This window comes from Brienomyrus brachyistius, chromosome 11 (assembly GCF_023856365.1).
Source record: "Brienomyrus brachyistius isolate T26 chromosome 11, BBRACH_0.4, whole genome shotgun sequence".
NCBI classification, from domain to species: Eukaryota; Metazoa; Chordata; class Actinopteri; order Osteoglossiformes; family Mormyridae; genus Brienomyrus; species Brienomyrus brachyistius.
The window spans coordinates 9,272,160-9,284,862 of record NC_064543.1 but is presented as its reverse complement, the minus strand read 5'-3'; the positions used below and the strand labels follow the sequence as shown (position 1 = coordinate 9,284,862).

General features: G+C 51.8%; 1 protein-coding gene across 13 annotated transcripts in view; it reads right to left on the bottom strand.

Moving 5' to 3' along the window:
- Positions 1–342: 342 nt before the first annotated feature.
- Positions 343–12,703, bottom strand: part of LOC125704289 (tight junction protein ZO-1-like) — an 87,695-nt gene continuing 75,334 nt past the window's right edge. For 6 of the 13 annotated variants that reach the window (XM_048969721.1, XM_048969725.1, XM_048969726.1 and 3 more), the window contains 13 exons: positions 12,061–12,143; positions 11,759–11,969; positions 11,194–11,294; positions 10,524–10,874; positions 9,553–9,798; positions 7,622–8,521; positions 7,142–7,236; positions 6,398–6,646; positions 5,048–5,157; positions 4,453–4,894; positions 3,887–4,104; positions 3,377–3,520; positions 343–2,083 (listed from right to left, as the gene is read on the bottom strand). In XM_048969721.1, the coding sequence (XP_048825678.1) occupies positions 1,989–2,083; positions 3,377–3,520; positions 3,887–4,104; positions 4,453–4,894; positions 5,048–5,157; positions 6,398–6,646; positions 7,142–7,236; positions 7,622–8,521; positions 9,553–9,798; positions 10,524–10,874; positions 11,194–11,294; positions 11,759–11,969; positions 12,061–12,143 (3,245 nt within the window). In that variant the 3' untranslated portion in view covers positions 343–1,988. The remainder of the gene's footprint in view (positions 2,084–3,376; positions 3,521–3,886; positions 4,105–4,452; positions 4,895–5,047; positions 5,158–6,397; positions 6,647–7,141; positions 7,237–7,621; positions 8,522–9,552; positions 9,799–10,523; positions 10,875–11,193; positions 11,295–11,758; positions 11,970–12,060; positions 12,144–12,703) is intronic. The other 7 variants (XM_048969723.1, XM_048969724.1, XM_048969722.1 and 4 more) reach the window with 7 other exon arrangements.

The following is a 12,703-nucleotide window of genomic DNA, read 5'->3' as shown; positions in this document are numbered from 1 at the left end:
ATCCCAAGATCAAACGAGGTTCTAACAGACACCCTAACCAAAAGCAGCAGCAAGCTATATATATAAAAATATATATATAAATATAATATTGCAGCATTGCAGTAACTGTTCGTGTGCAAAATGGCAAAAATTAACTTCCCGCCAGAGGTTTTCGAACATCGCCCCCTGTTGTAAGAACACAACTACATTTGCTTCAGATTAATGTAGTTAAGCCTTTGTGACACGCGAGGGCGCCAAAGATCTGCAGTGCATCACTCACCCCTCAGCGCGCTTGGGAACCGCGACTCGGCGTCACTCGCACAAATACGTCACAGTAACAAAAGACACCGGTGACCTGGACAGTTTTGTTACTTTAAAAATGATTTATTAATTGATACAGTGATACACGTAGAAATGCGCTGCAAAGAAAAAAACTAAAGCGAAAAAGAGAAAAATTGCCACACATGAAGAAAAGCCAACTTAAGCAGTGTTATATCTAAACAAAATAGCAGTGTGCCGTAATAAATTGTCTATTAGTACAAAAATACATTTTCAGGGCACACTATACAGCATCCAGTATCACAAAAAGGGGCGGCACACTTTCTCCAAAGCGGACCCCTTAAAGTACAGATTTTTAAATTATTTCAACCAAGCACAGTTTTATTTTGTAAATAAGCATAAAAAGATTTTGTGACCAATAAAAATGTTTATATGCAGTGTGTGTATATATATATATATATATAGATATTTGTAGAAAAGTTGGGTCCTTACTGCTAAGTTGCAAGTTCCAAGGCTCAAAGTTCAGAATACAAAGAGAACTGTTATTATATATATATATATTTTTTTAGAAACCTTTTTTTTAAGTTCAGTTTTATACAAAATAACAGACATACAAAAAGTTCATTTACAAACCAAGACCAGACGCCATATGCTAGCATTATATACAGCCACACCTTCACGCTGTTAAAGTTCTCTGTTCTCTGTTCACCACTTCATGTGCATAGCAGGAAAAAAAACGGAACCTTCTCCTTCATCCCCGACTGCAGGCGTGTGCCGAATCGAGGTTTGCTCACATGGCGGGTGGCCGGCGTGGTGAGGACGGCGTCACGTCCTGGTCTTTGAGAACTTAAACAGGAAGCTAAGGTCTGAGCGTAATAGAGATGCAGACGAGGCATCGCTGCCCGCGGTGGTGTGAGACTGACTGGGTGACAGACAGCAGGGTGGGAAGCAGACCTGGAGCCCAGCCCAGCAGAGACGGAGACAGCGGGAGAGGTCTGGTGCTCAAAAAAATGAAAATGCATCCCTGTGTGTTTACCCAAGGTAGAAGTGTCAAAAATATATGACTAAAAATGGAGCAGGAGAGAGTGGCGCTGTTACAGATACAAGCTCAGGAAATCACACCTTCAGTTCACCTCTCTATCACGGGCGGGAGCGCCGCGCGCCTCAGGCACGGTATTTGGAAAAGCCATCACAAAGCCCACAGCACACACCTGTCCATCCAACAGCCATTTACGAACACCGACTCTCTGCATCACTGTCATTTACCTCTGCTGCTACTGCAATATCCACTGTCTGTCAGTGTGCCGACGCACACACACACACACCATCACAGACATCCACACACCCGCTCATCTTTCTATATATTCTCATTTGTGGAAAATCCTCCAAAGAGTGTTTTTTCCTCCTTCTGAAGTAGAGACTAGGAAACTTGGCTTTAATTGTGTTTCATCAGTTAGTGGCACTGGGCATGCATTCCAACAACAGTTCAGGAGTTTGTGTTTTCGAAAGCCTTTAAGCACCTAATAATGGAAAAGAACACGCAAACAGAACAGCACTTAAGAGGACACTGTCCATCTTCCTTATGCTTTGCAGTTACAGTAAACGTCCAGGGCACAAGGGGTTAATACTTCTCGGGTGGGCAGCCATGTGCCCCCCCGCCCCCTCCTGTGAGGGGAGCTGCCCAGCCAGTCCCCGCTTCTCGCTTTCGCTGCAGGCCAGCTGCATGCCCCTCAGAAGTGGTCGATGAGCACAGACACGCAGTTGGCGCCCACCAGGTAGTTGGGATCTCCTGGGAGCGACTTGTTCTGCCAGCTCTTGGGGTCACCTGGTTAGAGGGGAAAGAGGACAGGGGAATGGGATCACCGGAGTGGGGAATGGGAGACAGGTAACCGGACTGTGTACCATACTATCTGCAAGGTAGTATCAAACTGGTGCTTTTATAACTGAAGCACATAGCACTCTGACTTAATGGCAGGGTTTTGCAATGATAAAACTTCTGGAATGAATATGCAATTTACAGTCAGTGGCTGGGGCAAGGTCCCAGTCCTCAGTTACTCATTACAACTGCACATAAAGCTGAGAAATGCATCTGTAACAATGTAACTTAAATGCTTGCCTAAAATGCTCTTTAGAATGACTGAATTGCATTGGAATAATGCAATGCTTAGTCTATACCTGCATGTAGCCTACAATGCTATAAATGCTAATTACATGTGATACCGACAAGCTACATGTGCACAAATCTGACTAAGCCATTGAATTTAACATTTTTTTAATGTAAATCTATTTAAAGATGTTATTCTGACCTCACAATTTTGTTTCACAAAATCAGACCTATCACAAATACATGCTTTTCAAAGTGAGAAGTACAAAAAAACTGCTAATTAGCAAAAGCAGAATGACACCCTGGATCCAGAAGGAACAGGAGTGAAGTTTCTGCGCCTAAAAGCCTCTGAGATGAAGCTGCTCTAGGCTGCACAGCGCACTGAGAAACACTCAGGACTCAAAGGATCACGTCAGAGACAGTGCAGTGCACAGCGAGGAAGGTCCTTTTCTCGTTATCTTGTCTTAAATAAGAGGGCTACTCTGCAGTCGCACAAAATGAGGCCCCAGGGCCAGTTAAACAGAGGCAAATTAGCTGGTAATCCACCTCTACTCCAAGTTTAAAGTAAGAAAACAAGAGAGCAGATGCAAGTTGAATTCTGCGATTTTCAGATGAGTGCAGGGCCAAGACAGACAGATGTACAGTTTAATGCAGCAGGAATGTCAGAGAAGTTGCACGGCACAGCCAGCTAATGAAAGGTATGAGGTTCTCAAAGCTCAACAATCTCCTGAGATGCTAATCCATCCCCTCTGCACACTGACACGCATCAGAAAACGTAAAAGGCTGGACAAGCAGCTGAAGCAGACCAGCTGTCCTGCCACAGCGAAGGAAACATCTTTGAAAGAGAAGAGGAGATTGACCTGGAAATCGAGGGAATTGAAATGATGGAATTATAGAAGGAAAGAGGTGAACCGATGATGGGAAAAGGAAAATGTGTCCACATGTCCCACAACCAAATGATTACAACAACAAGCCAGTGTTAGAACACCCCCAAGAGGAGAAAGGACAGCGTACCCGACGAGGAGTCGGAGGATTTTAGAGCAAAAGACCAACCGTCGGGGGTCATGGACGCACAGTGAGGTAAGCGGAGCTCCACGGGCTTCTGGAACTTGAGTCCATGAGGGCCGCACATCACCAGAGGGCTCAGCAGGGTCTCGCCTGCAGGGGGCGTAAGACGCAACAAGAGATTAGGGAGCACAGGACCGGGAGACTGGGCCAGTCAGTCACTGTACAGCGGGATAAAATGCAAGAAGGACAAAACAAAAACAGAACAGCCTGTGGGGAGAGAAGGCAGAAAAAGGGAGTGAGGAGGAGTCACTGGCAGAAATTCAGTGAGGAAAGAAATTCAGTGTAAATGTCAGAGTATGGCACTGAACTGTAACCGAGACCTGTAACCGAGCAAACGGTAACCATGGGGAAGGATACAGGGCTCCATTACACATGACCGGCTACCACTCATTACATCTTTGAAAAGGCACGTCACATGCAATACCAGTCCACAGCCAACAGGGCGGCGGCGCACACCTTTCTCCTTGTCGAGGGGTGGCAGGATGCTGTTGTCCCTGCACACTTTGAAATAGATCTCCTGCTCCACACCCTCAGGGATGGCACCCTGGGGTATAATGATGCTGACCCCCGTCTCGATAGAGCTCAACACTCCGCCATTGCTATTGAAGATGCCCCGTGCTGTGGCCACCACTGTGTGTCCCTCATCATCCTCCTCATCCTCCAGTGCACTGGGGCTGGGGGTGAACAGCAAGGAGTGAACGTTCATACACCAGCAGGGGGCAGTGGAACGGGCTCACCATGACAAACAAACTACAAACATCAATTTTATGCTCCAGGACTTAGTTCAGGCTTCAGATCAGGCTTAGTTGGGATAACTTCTACTAAAACACACAAACCTGATCCCATGCATTAAGTTCTTGCTATTTAAATCTACCAACTGAACCATCCACCACAATACTGAGAGCTGGAAATGAGATCCATGAAAGCCCACTGGATCCAGAGTAAGAAGAGTTCCGCTCTGGGAACCTTTCAAATGTAGCCTTCAAATTCTTCCTGGCAAAGGGGAGCCCCTGCTTCCCTACCTGACGGGGATGGCTTTGGGCACGGCGTTGATGTTATTCTGCTGGTACTTGGGCCTGTTGTCCATGGTGCGTGGGAAAGTGTCCAGGCCACTGTCCTGGTCGGCTGGCTGGGTTGAGCCCGGGGGCTTGGTGATGCTGTTGGTTGGCCCCGGACCCTTGGAGCCAAGCTCTGCCTTGGGCTGGGTTTCATTGGGCAGCAGGTTGTGATTGAACTTGGGACTCTCGAACTTGCGCTCGAAGGGCCGGGCGGAGGTCGTGTACGGCTTGGGGACATAGCGGTTGTAGTTGGTTGTTGGCTTGGGTGCCTGTTCTGTGCCATTTACTGGGGATCTCTCTGGGAAGCTCTTCTGGGGCAGGAAGGTGGCCTGGACCGTGTCTTCACGGTTAACGGGTCTCAGGCCCGTCAGCTCAGGCTTGGCTTTTGGAGATCCGGGGGGGTTCACTAAGGACAGGAGGGACGGTGTGTGATCAGCTTAGGGGAAGCTACAGAAGCGCTTACACGCGACCTTCACGCTACAACCCTGCCCACCGAGCACTTGAATTGTAAAGTGTCCTTGAGTGTGTTAATAATAAAAATAATATTACTACTACTTACGTTCAGGGGGGATTGGTTTGGGGAGTGTGGGGGGTGCGGAGGCTGGGCTGGGCGCAGCTGCAGGCTCGTATCTCTTCTCAGCAGGACTCACCTTCTCCACAGGATCCACCCTGGAGCATAAGACACTGTCAGGGAGATGAAGGGGCCACAACGTCAGCAGCTAATGAACAGGGAGTACGGCAGGGCCTGAACGCGCAAGCTAACCAGCTCCACATGGCTGCCCCGGGAAGACAATCAGGTGCTTTGGCTGTGAGACCAGAGCACATACACTTCCTCAGTGCAGTGGCTGAAACCTCATATTCACTCCAGAAATATTATTCCAGCCAGAAAAATTAACTATTAATTATCAGAATAAACAAAGAAAAAGTGGAAAGCAGAAGTCTGGAATGCTCCAGCTGAACAGCAGATGACAAACATTCATCATGGACAGCAGGGCGCGATTTGCTGACAGGCCCAGCTGAGCACCTTCTGCTGGGGCTCCTCCCCCTCCCCCGGATATGCGCACTGGCAACCCCTGCAGGGCCTTAAAGCGGTACAGCCAGGGCTAAAGCCAGCCTGCGTTTCAAGCTGCCAAAGCACAGACACTGTGGGATCTTCTGCATGTAGCAGTGCGAGACAGAGGGGCACGAGAATGGAGAAAAAGAACAAAAGAAATAACGACGATGACGGTTCTGGGCTTCATCCAGCCCGTCACATTCACACAAGTCAGCAGACCAGTGCTGACAGAACGCATCCTAAGAAGGGCTTGAGACGGGCTGAATTTTTTCCAACAGACCAGCAAATAAACAAGAAGCAAGACTGGCATCAGTAGCAGTGCAAAGGCCCCAGAGTCTGTGTGTGTGTCAGTCTGAGAGGCAGTTCCCGGGCCCAGTGGAGTGTCCTGCCTGCTCCTCTGTATTCCCTGACGTGGTGAGGGCTGTGTCACTCGTCACCGTGCAGCAGGAGTGACACACAGCACATGCTCAGGCCCATTGTGGCTCTTAGCCTATCAGAGCAGCACATGCTGCAGCCTATCAGAGCAGCACATGCTGCAGCCTATCAGAGCAGCACATGCTGCAGCCTATCAGAGCAGCACATGCTGCAGCCTATCAGAGCAGCACATGCTGCAGCCTATCAGAGCAGCACATGCTGCAGCCTATCAGAGCAGCACATGCTGCAGCCTATCAGAGCAGTCTGTACTGCAGCTGCGGACCCCTGCTTGTCCACTTTCTCTACACCACAGATCAGGACCCAGAACCTGCGGCATATGTCACCAGGGATGCCGAGGACCTTCCTAGCATCATGACATACGGCACAAACCCCCCACCCCCCTGAACGGTGCCGGGATGACGCGGGGGGGTGGGGGTGTACCTGGAGTATCCGTAAGGCTGCTGCGTGAGCAGCTGCGCAGGCTTGCCAAGTTCTGGCAGGCGATTGGTGGTGGGGGCCACTGGGGGCGGAGCCTTGCTGTCAAAGCTGCGCCGGTCGAAGAAGGACAGCTGCTTCCTGTAGTACTCCTCGTCGTCGTCGGGGTCGTAGCTGTTGGCGCGCACCAGCTCGTCGGCAGGCTTGGGCTGGGGTTTCTGTGGCTCGGGAGCTCTGAGTCGGGGAGAAGGCGACCTGCCGGTGAAGCTCGGGGTAGATTTGGGCCTTGGCTCTCACCAGCGGGCCAGAGCCAGTCAGACAGAGGAGTAGCTAGTGGTACGGCTAGCGAGGAGGTCCTGAGCCACCTGGACTCCACATGGGCTGATTAAGGCGCTGCTGAGGATGCAGCCTGTAATATCCTGTGACCTCGGGCTTCTCTCTGCTTACTGACAGCACCCAGTCAGGAAGTGGATCTAAAACTGTCAGCATTTCCACTGGTGGCTGCCATGTAAAGCATGACAAATGAGGGCAGGTTTTCCAGCTATGTGACCATGCACGACATGCCCACTAGAGGGAGCCGCGCGACTAACGACACACAGCCGAAGGAGAAAACTCTCTGACACAACACAGGACCGGGTCCCAGTGCGTAAGGAAGCTTTACATGCTGTCAACACCAAAACATTTATCACAACTGCCGAAAGCCACTTTTTAGCATCATGATTTGTAATGGGACAAGAATGCAATAATTACCTGTGGTTGGTCTTTTCCTGGTCTAGCTGGCTGAGGGAGTTGGCTTTGGGAACAGAGCCGGGGGCCATGATGGATTTGGAGGGCATGTCCCCAAGCTGAGATGGAAGAGAGCGAGGCCTCTTACTGACAGAAATGAAGCTCCCAGAACAATGAACAGCACCAGCAAGCATATAACATAAATAATTCTGACTGCTATTAGTCAATAAACCTCATGCTTTTAACAGCATGATGAAGAGGTTTGTGTGTGAGCAGCCTCCACAGACTGATAAGGCGCAGGCAGCGGCCCCTTGAGGGCCTTTCCTGCTGGACCCTTGAACAATTCATAGGACTTGAATTACTTTGTTAAAAATACCCGTAGATGGCTGCTAATGGGTCTGCAAATCAGTTGGAATAAAACTTTGAACAAAATGACGTGGAGATGACAGCAAGCCTGTCTGCTTAGCACACGCGGGCGGGGGAGGGGGGTTTGGGGGCACCCACCCTGAGACCTGCTGGGTCGCTCGCCTCTTTGGCCCGGTCCACAGACGCAGAACGCTTATTCTCAAACATCTTGACCCTGGTGAGGACAGACTGGGGTTTCATGGCAGGGTCATCCTGCAGGTTCTCTCTGGGGGGGGGCGGCAGTGGCTTGGGGGCTGTGGTGATGACTGGTTCCCCTTGGGGGGTCTGGGCCTCTGGTTTCGGAGGGGTCATGGCAGCGTCCGAGTTCAGAGTGGGTTCAAACTGGCCCGGTTTGTAGCCAGGGGTCAGGGGGCCTTGGCTGTAGGGTTGCCGTGTGGCCGGTTCTCCGTAGGACTGCTTGGGGGGCTCCGGAGAGAGTGAGGCAGGCGGGGGGAAGGCGTAAGGCTCGGCTTCAAAGTGAGGGCGCACATCGTAGGCCGCGAGGGGCCTCTGGGGGGGGTCGTCGTAGCGCGTGGGGCCCGTCTGGCCCTTGGTGAAGGGCTCATAGTGTGCCTGCCCATCATAACCCAGCGGGGGCTCCTCATACCGCTGCCGTGTGGGGCTGAAGTCCCTATCAGGCCTGTCCTCGTACGGCCGGCGCGACTCGTAGCCAGCAGGGTGCTGGTTCTCCTGGGGCCGGCGGGTCGTCGCATAACCTGGCATCTGGGGTCCAGGCTGCTGCTGTTCGTAGGGGGGCCACTGTTCACTGTAAGCCGGCGTGCGGTTCTCCAGCGAGTCGAAGCCACGCCCCTTCGGCTCCAGGTAACCTCCCCCTTCGTAGCGGTAAGAATCATAATCGCGGTATGGCTGTTTGTCCTGGTACGGTGGCTGGGACTCATAGCTGGCAGGTGGGCCCCCCGCAGGCTGCGGCTGGGACTGCTTGGGGCCCTGGTTCAGCCGCACCGGCTCCTCCAGGCCGTAGAGATCCTTCTTGTACATCTGCGAAGAAAACGTCAGAGCCAAATGAAATTACCGGGAACAGACGTCCAGAGAACACCTCATTAACTGTGCATATGACATGCAGCATTGTAGCACAGAGCAGATATTTTCAAGACCGTGTTAGTCTACACTGCTGGAAATTCAAGCCAAAAAAGGCAGGAACCTGGAATGGGAGACACTAGAAGCTTCAGTTATTTTGCTGGTTGCACAGTAAGCATTAGACTACAGATGTAAGATTATACTTAAGGAGTAAAAAGGCACGTGCACTTACCGTGTCATATCTATGTTTATATTCAGTGAAATCATAAAGCATGAAAACCATGAGCAAACACAAAATTAAGATGCGGTTGCAACGTTAAAATGCAAAACCCTCCATACAATCAAACAGAGCCTTACTGATCCCCTAAAACAAAACCAAAACACCTTAAATTTGACATGTAGCCTTCATACTGCCTCCAAAATTCACTCTACGCCCCAGTTTTGTTATAACTCATTTGTGGCACTAATACAGCCTCCTGTCCGAGCACGAAGGCTACATTTCAAACCCAAGACCACGAAATAAAGGTCCAACAAATGTTTGAAGATGCCCCCCCCCCAGAAATTTTTTAAACGTGCAGCTACCAGCAGGGGGTGGGACGGTTCATTCAATCCGCAACAAATACAACCGGTGCCAATTAAAAACGGGAACTCAATGTCACAGGAAATTAACAGGAACAAAATGCAAAAATGCTGCAGCCATGCAGAAAAGTAAATAAGCATCGCCATTAAATTCCGGGTTCTCTTAGGCCCCTCTGCCCAGCTATCCCCAGGCACAAACGGGGCAAACCCCGCCTCTCCCACTCACGCCAGCTTCCCATTGGTGCATCAAGTGACGCCTCTCTGTCTGTCAGAAGCACATGTACGGCGTAGCGTTCATGCAGCAGTGAGTGGGAAAGCATGGAGATAAACAAGCAGGCATCAGCGGGGGGGTGGGACAGGGACGAGGGGGGGGGGCAGGCCGGCCAGGTCCAGAAGGGGGACGGCAGCGGTACCTTTGGTTCTGAATTGGGCAGTCCAGATTGGTTGGGGTCGAGTGTCGGGGGCTGAGCTAGGTCAGGGGTGGGCCTCCTAAGCAGGGCAGCCTGGGGGCTGTGGCTGCCCGGGGCAGCTGGAGGGGGCTCCTCAAGGTTCAAACCAGCTACATGTACAGGCTTGTTCTCGACAGCAGGGGGCGCTGTCACAGCCATGGGCTCAGGCTGCTGGGGGAGGCAAGGCATGGCGGGAGCAGCCTCTGCTTTCTGTGAAGTGGTGTTCAGAAACGTTTAACACACGTGCTGCTGTGGCAGAGCTCACCCTCACTACAGCACTCCTGCTCACTCCTGCTCACGCCTCCACGCTCGCCTCGCACGCTGCCTCACGCGGCCCCGCCCGGCTCGCCACTTCACTAACAGCTTTGTGCACGAGGGCAACGTTTCGCAAGAATTTGCAACAGGACAACGTTCTGTTGTTTACTTGGTCTGATTTGATTTTAATGCTAGATTACAATACAGCTCTTTGCTCTTTTTTCCACACAATCGGTTAACAAATGGCAGCTATTAACCTGAATAAATACATTTACAACAACATGGTTAACACTGACAGTTCCAACATGCAAGGTAATACTTTCTGGGTTGACATCAGTCTCGATTCACAAGCAGACAGCTACAGGCCACATATCTGGGCACCATTACAGAGTTCACAGAGTTTTTTTTTTTCCCAACATCGAAATCAACATCGAGATCAAGGTCAGTCACACAAAGACAACAGGTCACAGCTACTGTATCTAACAGCCAAGCTTATATTCAAAAATAAAAAAGAACACACACACTCACAAACGAACATGGCCACAATTTGTTTTCATTTTGTTCCTGCTCGGGCGCAGGGCCTGTTCCTGCTCGGTTCAGTACCTCCTCCAGAACACCTTCCTCACACACACCACGGCTTCCAAGCAACAGGGCAGGCGTACGGCTCTGAGAAACGGTACCTGCTGAGCCGCCGGTGTCTTGAATCCGGCGGGTTCTATCCGGTCCAGAGGCTCGGGCTGCACAGTGTGCTGGTACCCAGCGTATCCGGGAGGCTCCTGGATTACGGGCAGATCTTCTCTCACAGGTTCCGACGAGCGGGTGATGGCAGGCTCGCTGGGAAGGCCCACCTCGTCATTGAGCGTTTCGTCCAGCTCCTGGTCCGTGTAGGCGCCCCCCTCTGTGTCCGTGTCCTCGTAATCGGAGGTGTGCCGGCTGTCCGTGCTGTACATGGAGTACTCACTGCCCGGCGCCGACAGGTAGGACAGCCGGTCATCATGGAGGTCCAGGTCGTCGTCGGGGGCACCGTCCGCCTTATGGGAGCGGAGAGGCAGGAGAAATGGGGGGGAGGGAACGCAAAGCAAGAGCAACATTAGAGGAATATTAGGCGGGGGGGGGGTTCATGAGAAAACCATAAATTAGGTTTGAAACAGATTTATATAAATAGTGCTGCATGTTGACAGGTATGTCCGTGATTGGAGGGTGTGCATGAGGAACACAGACACGCCAACCCAGCTGCATGAAGACAGTGAGACAGGTGATAAGCCTGCGAGTTTGGGGAAAGCGACAAGCCTTCGGACAAAAGGGAAGGTCGCTGGCGGCTGTGGGAGCCGAGCGCGGGGGGGGGCTCACCTTGCCCTCTGACACCCAGACCAGCTGGTTCTGCTGCTGCTGGACCGTGTCCTTCAGCGCGCCGTACCAGCCTTCATTCATGCTGTTCATGTTGATGGTGCCTGTTTGATCAAGGGCAGAACAGAAATCTCGACAATGAGCCCAGGCAAACAGGGGCCAGTGTAGTGTAAGATCCCCCCACTTCAACTCCGGTGACAGCCCCCTCCCCCAGCCCACCCGCCGCAGGAGTACTACGTAAAATGGGAAGTTATCTATTAGGCATCACACATGGGGATGCGGGTGAGCCAGGAGTATGAGATGGGGGGGTGGTGCCGAGGGGGCGGGACTGAGGGGGCGGTGCCGAGAGGGCGGTGCCTAGGGGGCGGTGCCTAGGGGGCGGTGCCTAGGGGGCGGTGCCGAGAGGGCGGTGCCTAGGGGGCGGTGCCTAGGGGGCGGTGCCTAGGGGGCGGTGCCTAGGGGGCGGTGCCGAAGGTCCACACGACAGGCGTCCCTAACAGGGCGAGGTCAGAGGGCGAGCCGGCACCGTACTGCTGACGGGCCCCTTCCTGTCCCACCCTCCACTCACTGGTGAAGAGGTGCTGGTTGTTCTTCCTCAGCTTGAGCGCCCGCTCATACAGCTTCCTGGCGCTCTTCCTGGACTCGGGGCACAAGCGCACCCTCATGTTCTTCACGCCCTGCTTGCTGTCGGGGTTCAGGAAGACCACGATGGGGTACCACTGCGCGTAGTTCAGGCGGTCCACCGCGTTAGGCGTGATGTCCAGCACTGCGTGTTTATCCTGTGGGGGGTTTGCAGCGATCAATATGGACACTCCTCCACCTACCCACTGCTAACACAGGGCCTGCTCTCCCGCCAGGCGAGCCACTCACCCGGTCAATGATCTGCTTGATGGTGTGCAGGCGGATGATTCCAGAGTTGCGCGAGTCCGTTCCAGCATCTCTGGGCTCGCTCTCTGCACAGGGAGGGTGCACATAGGATCGTGTATAAAGGTGCACTGAACCCCATTTAATGACGGCAGACTTAGCCCCCCATGAACCATAAATGGCTTAATTTGCATGGCATTTCTGAGTAACCAGGATGTATTAGCCAATCATGGGCTGCGGTGAAGATAATGGAAAATCCGGGTGCTGAAACCTGGCAGATGCTCAGAAATGTAAACCTGCTGAAGCTTTCAGTTCCTGTTCCTCCCTCATCTGTGCAGCTTCCCCGCTGCAGCTCTCCTGGCTCCACATCCATCTGCTCTACTGACATTTATTAAACTCAAGACAACTGAAGATGAACTGTAATGACCTTACATGGATGTAGACAATAGATATTGTTGAGATGCAGAGGATCGTTACTCATAGCCGGCATTACCAGCATAATAGCTGATGGACTTTGACCTACGGGCTATAAAGTACGTTTCTGAAAATGCTTCTCTGAATCTTTAACCTATTGCCAAATGAAGTCTTAAAATTACTATAATGCTACATTGTGATGTAGCAAGTTTCAATGATGCAGTGGATTGCAGAA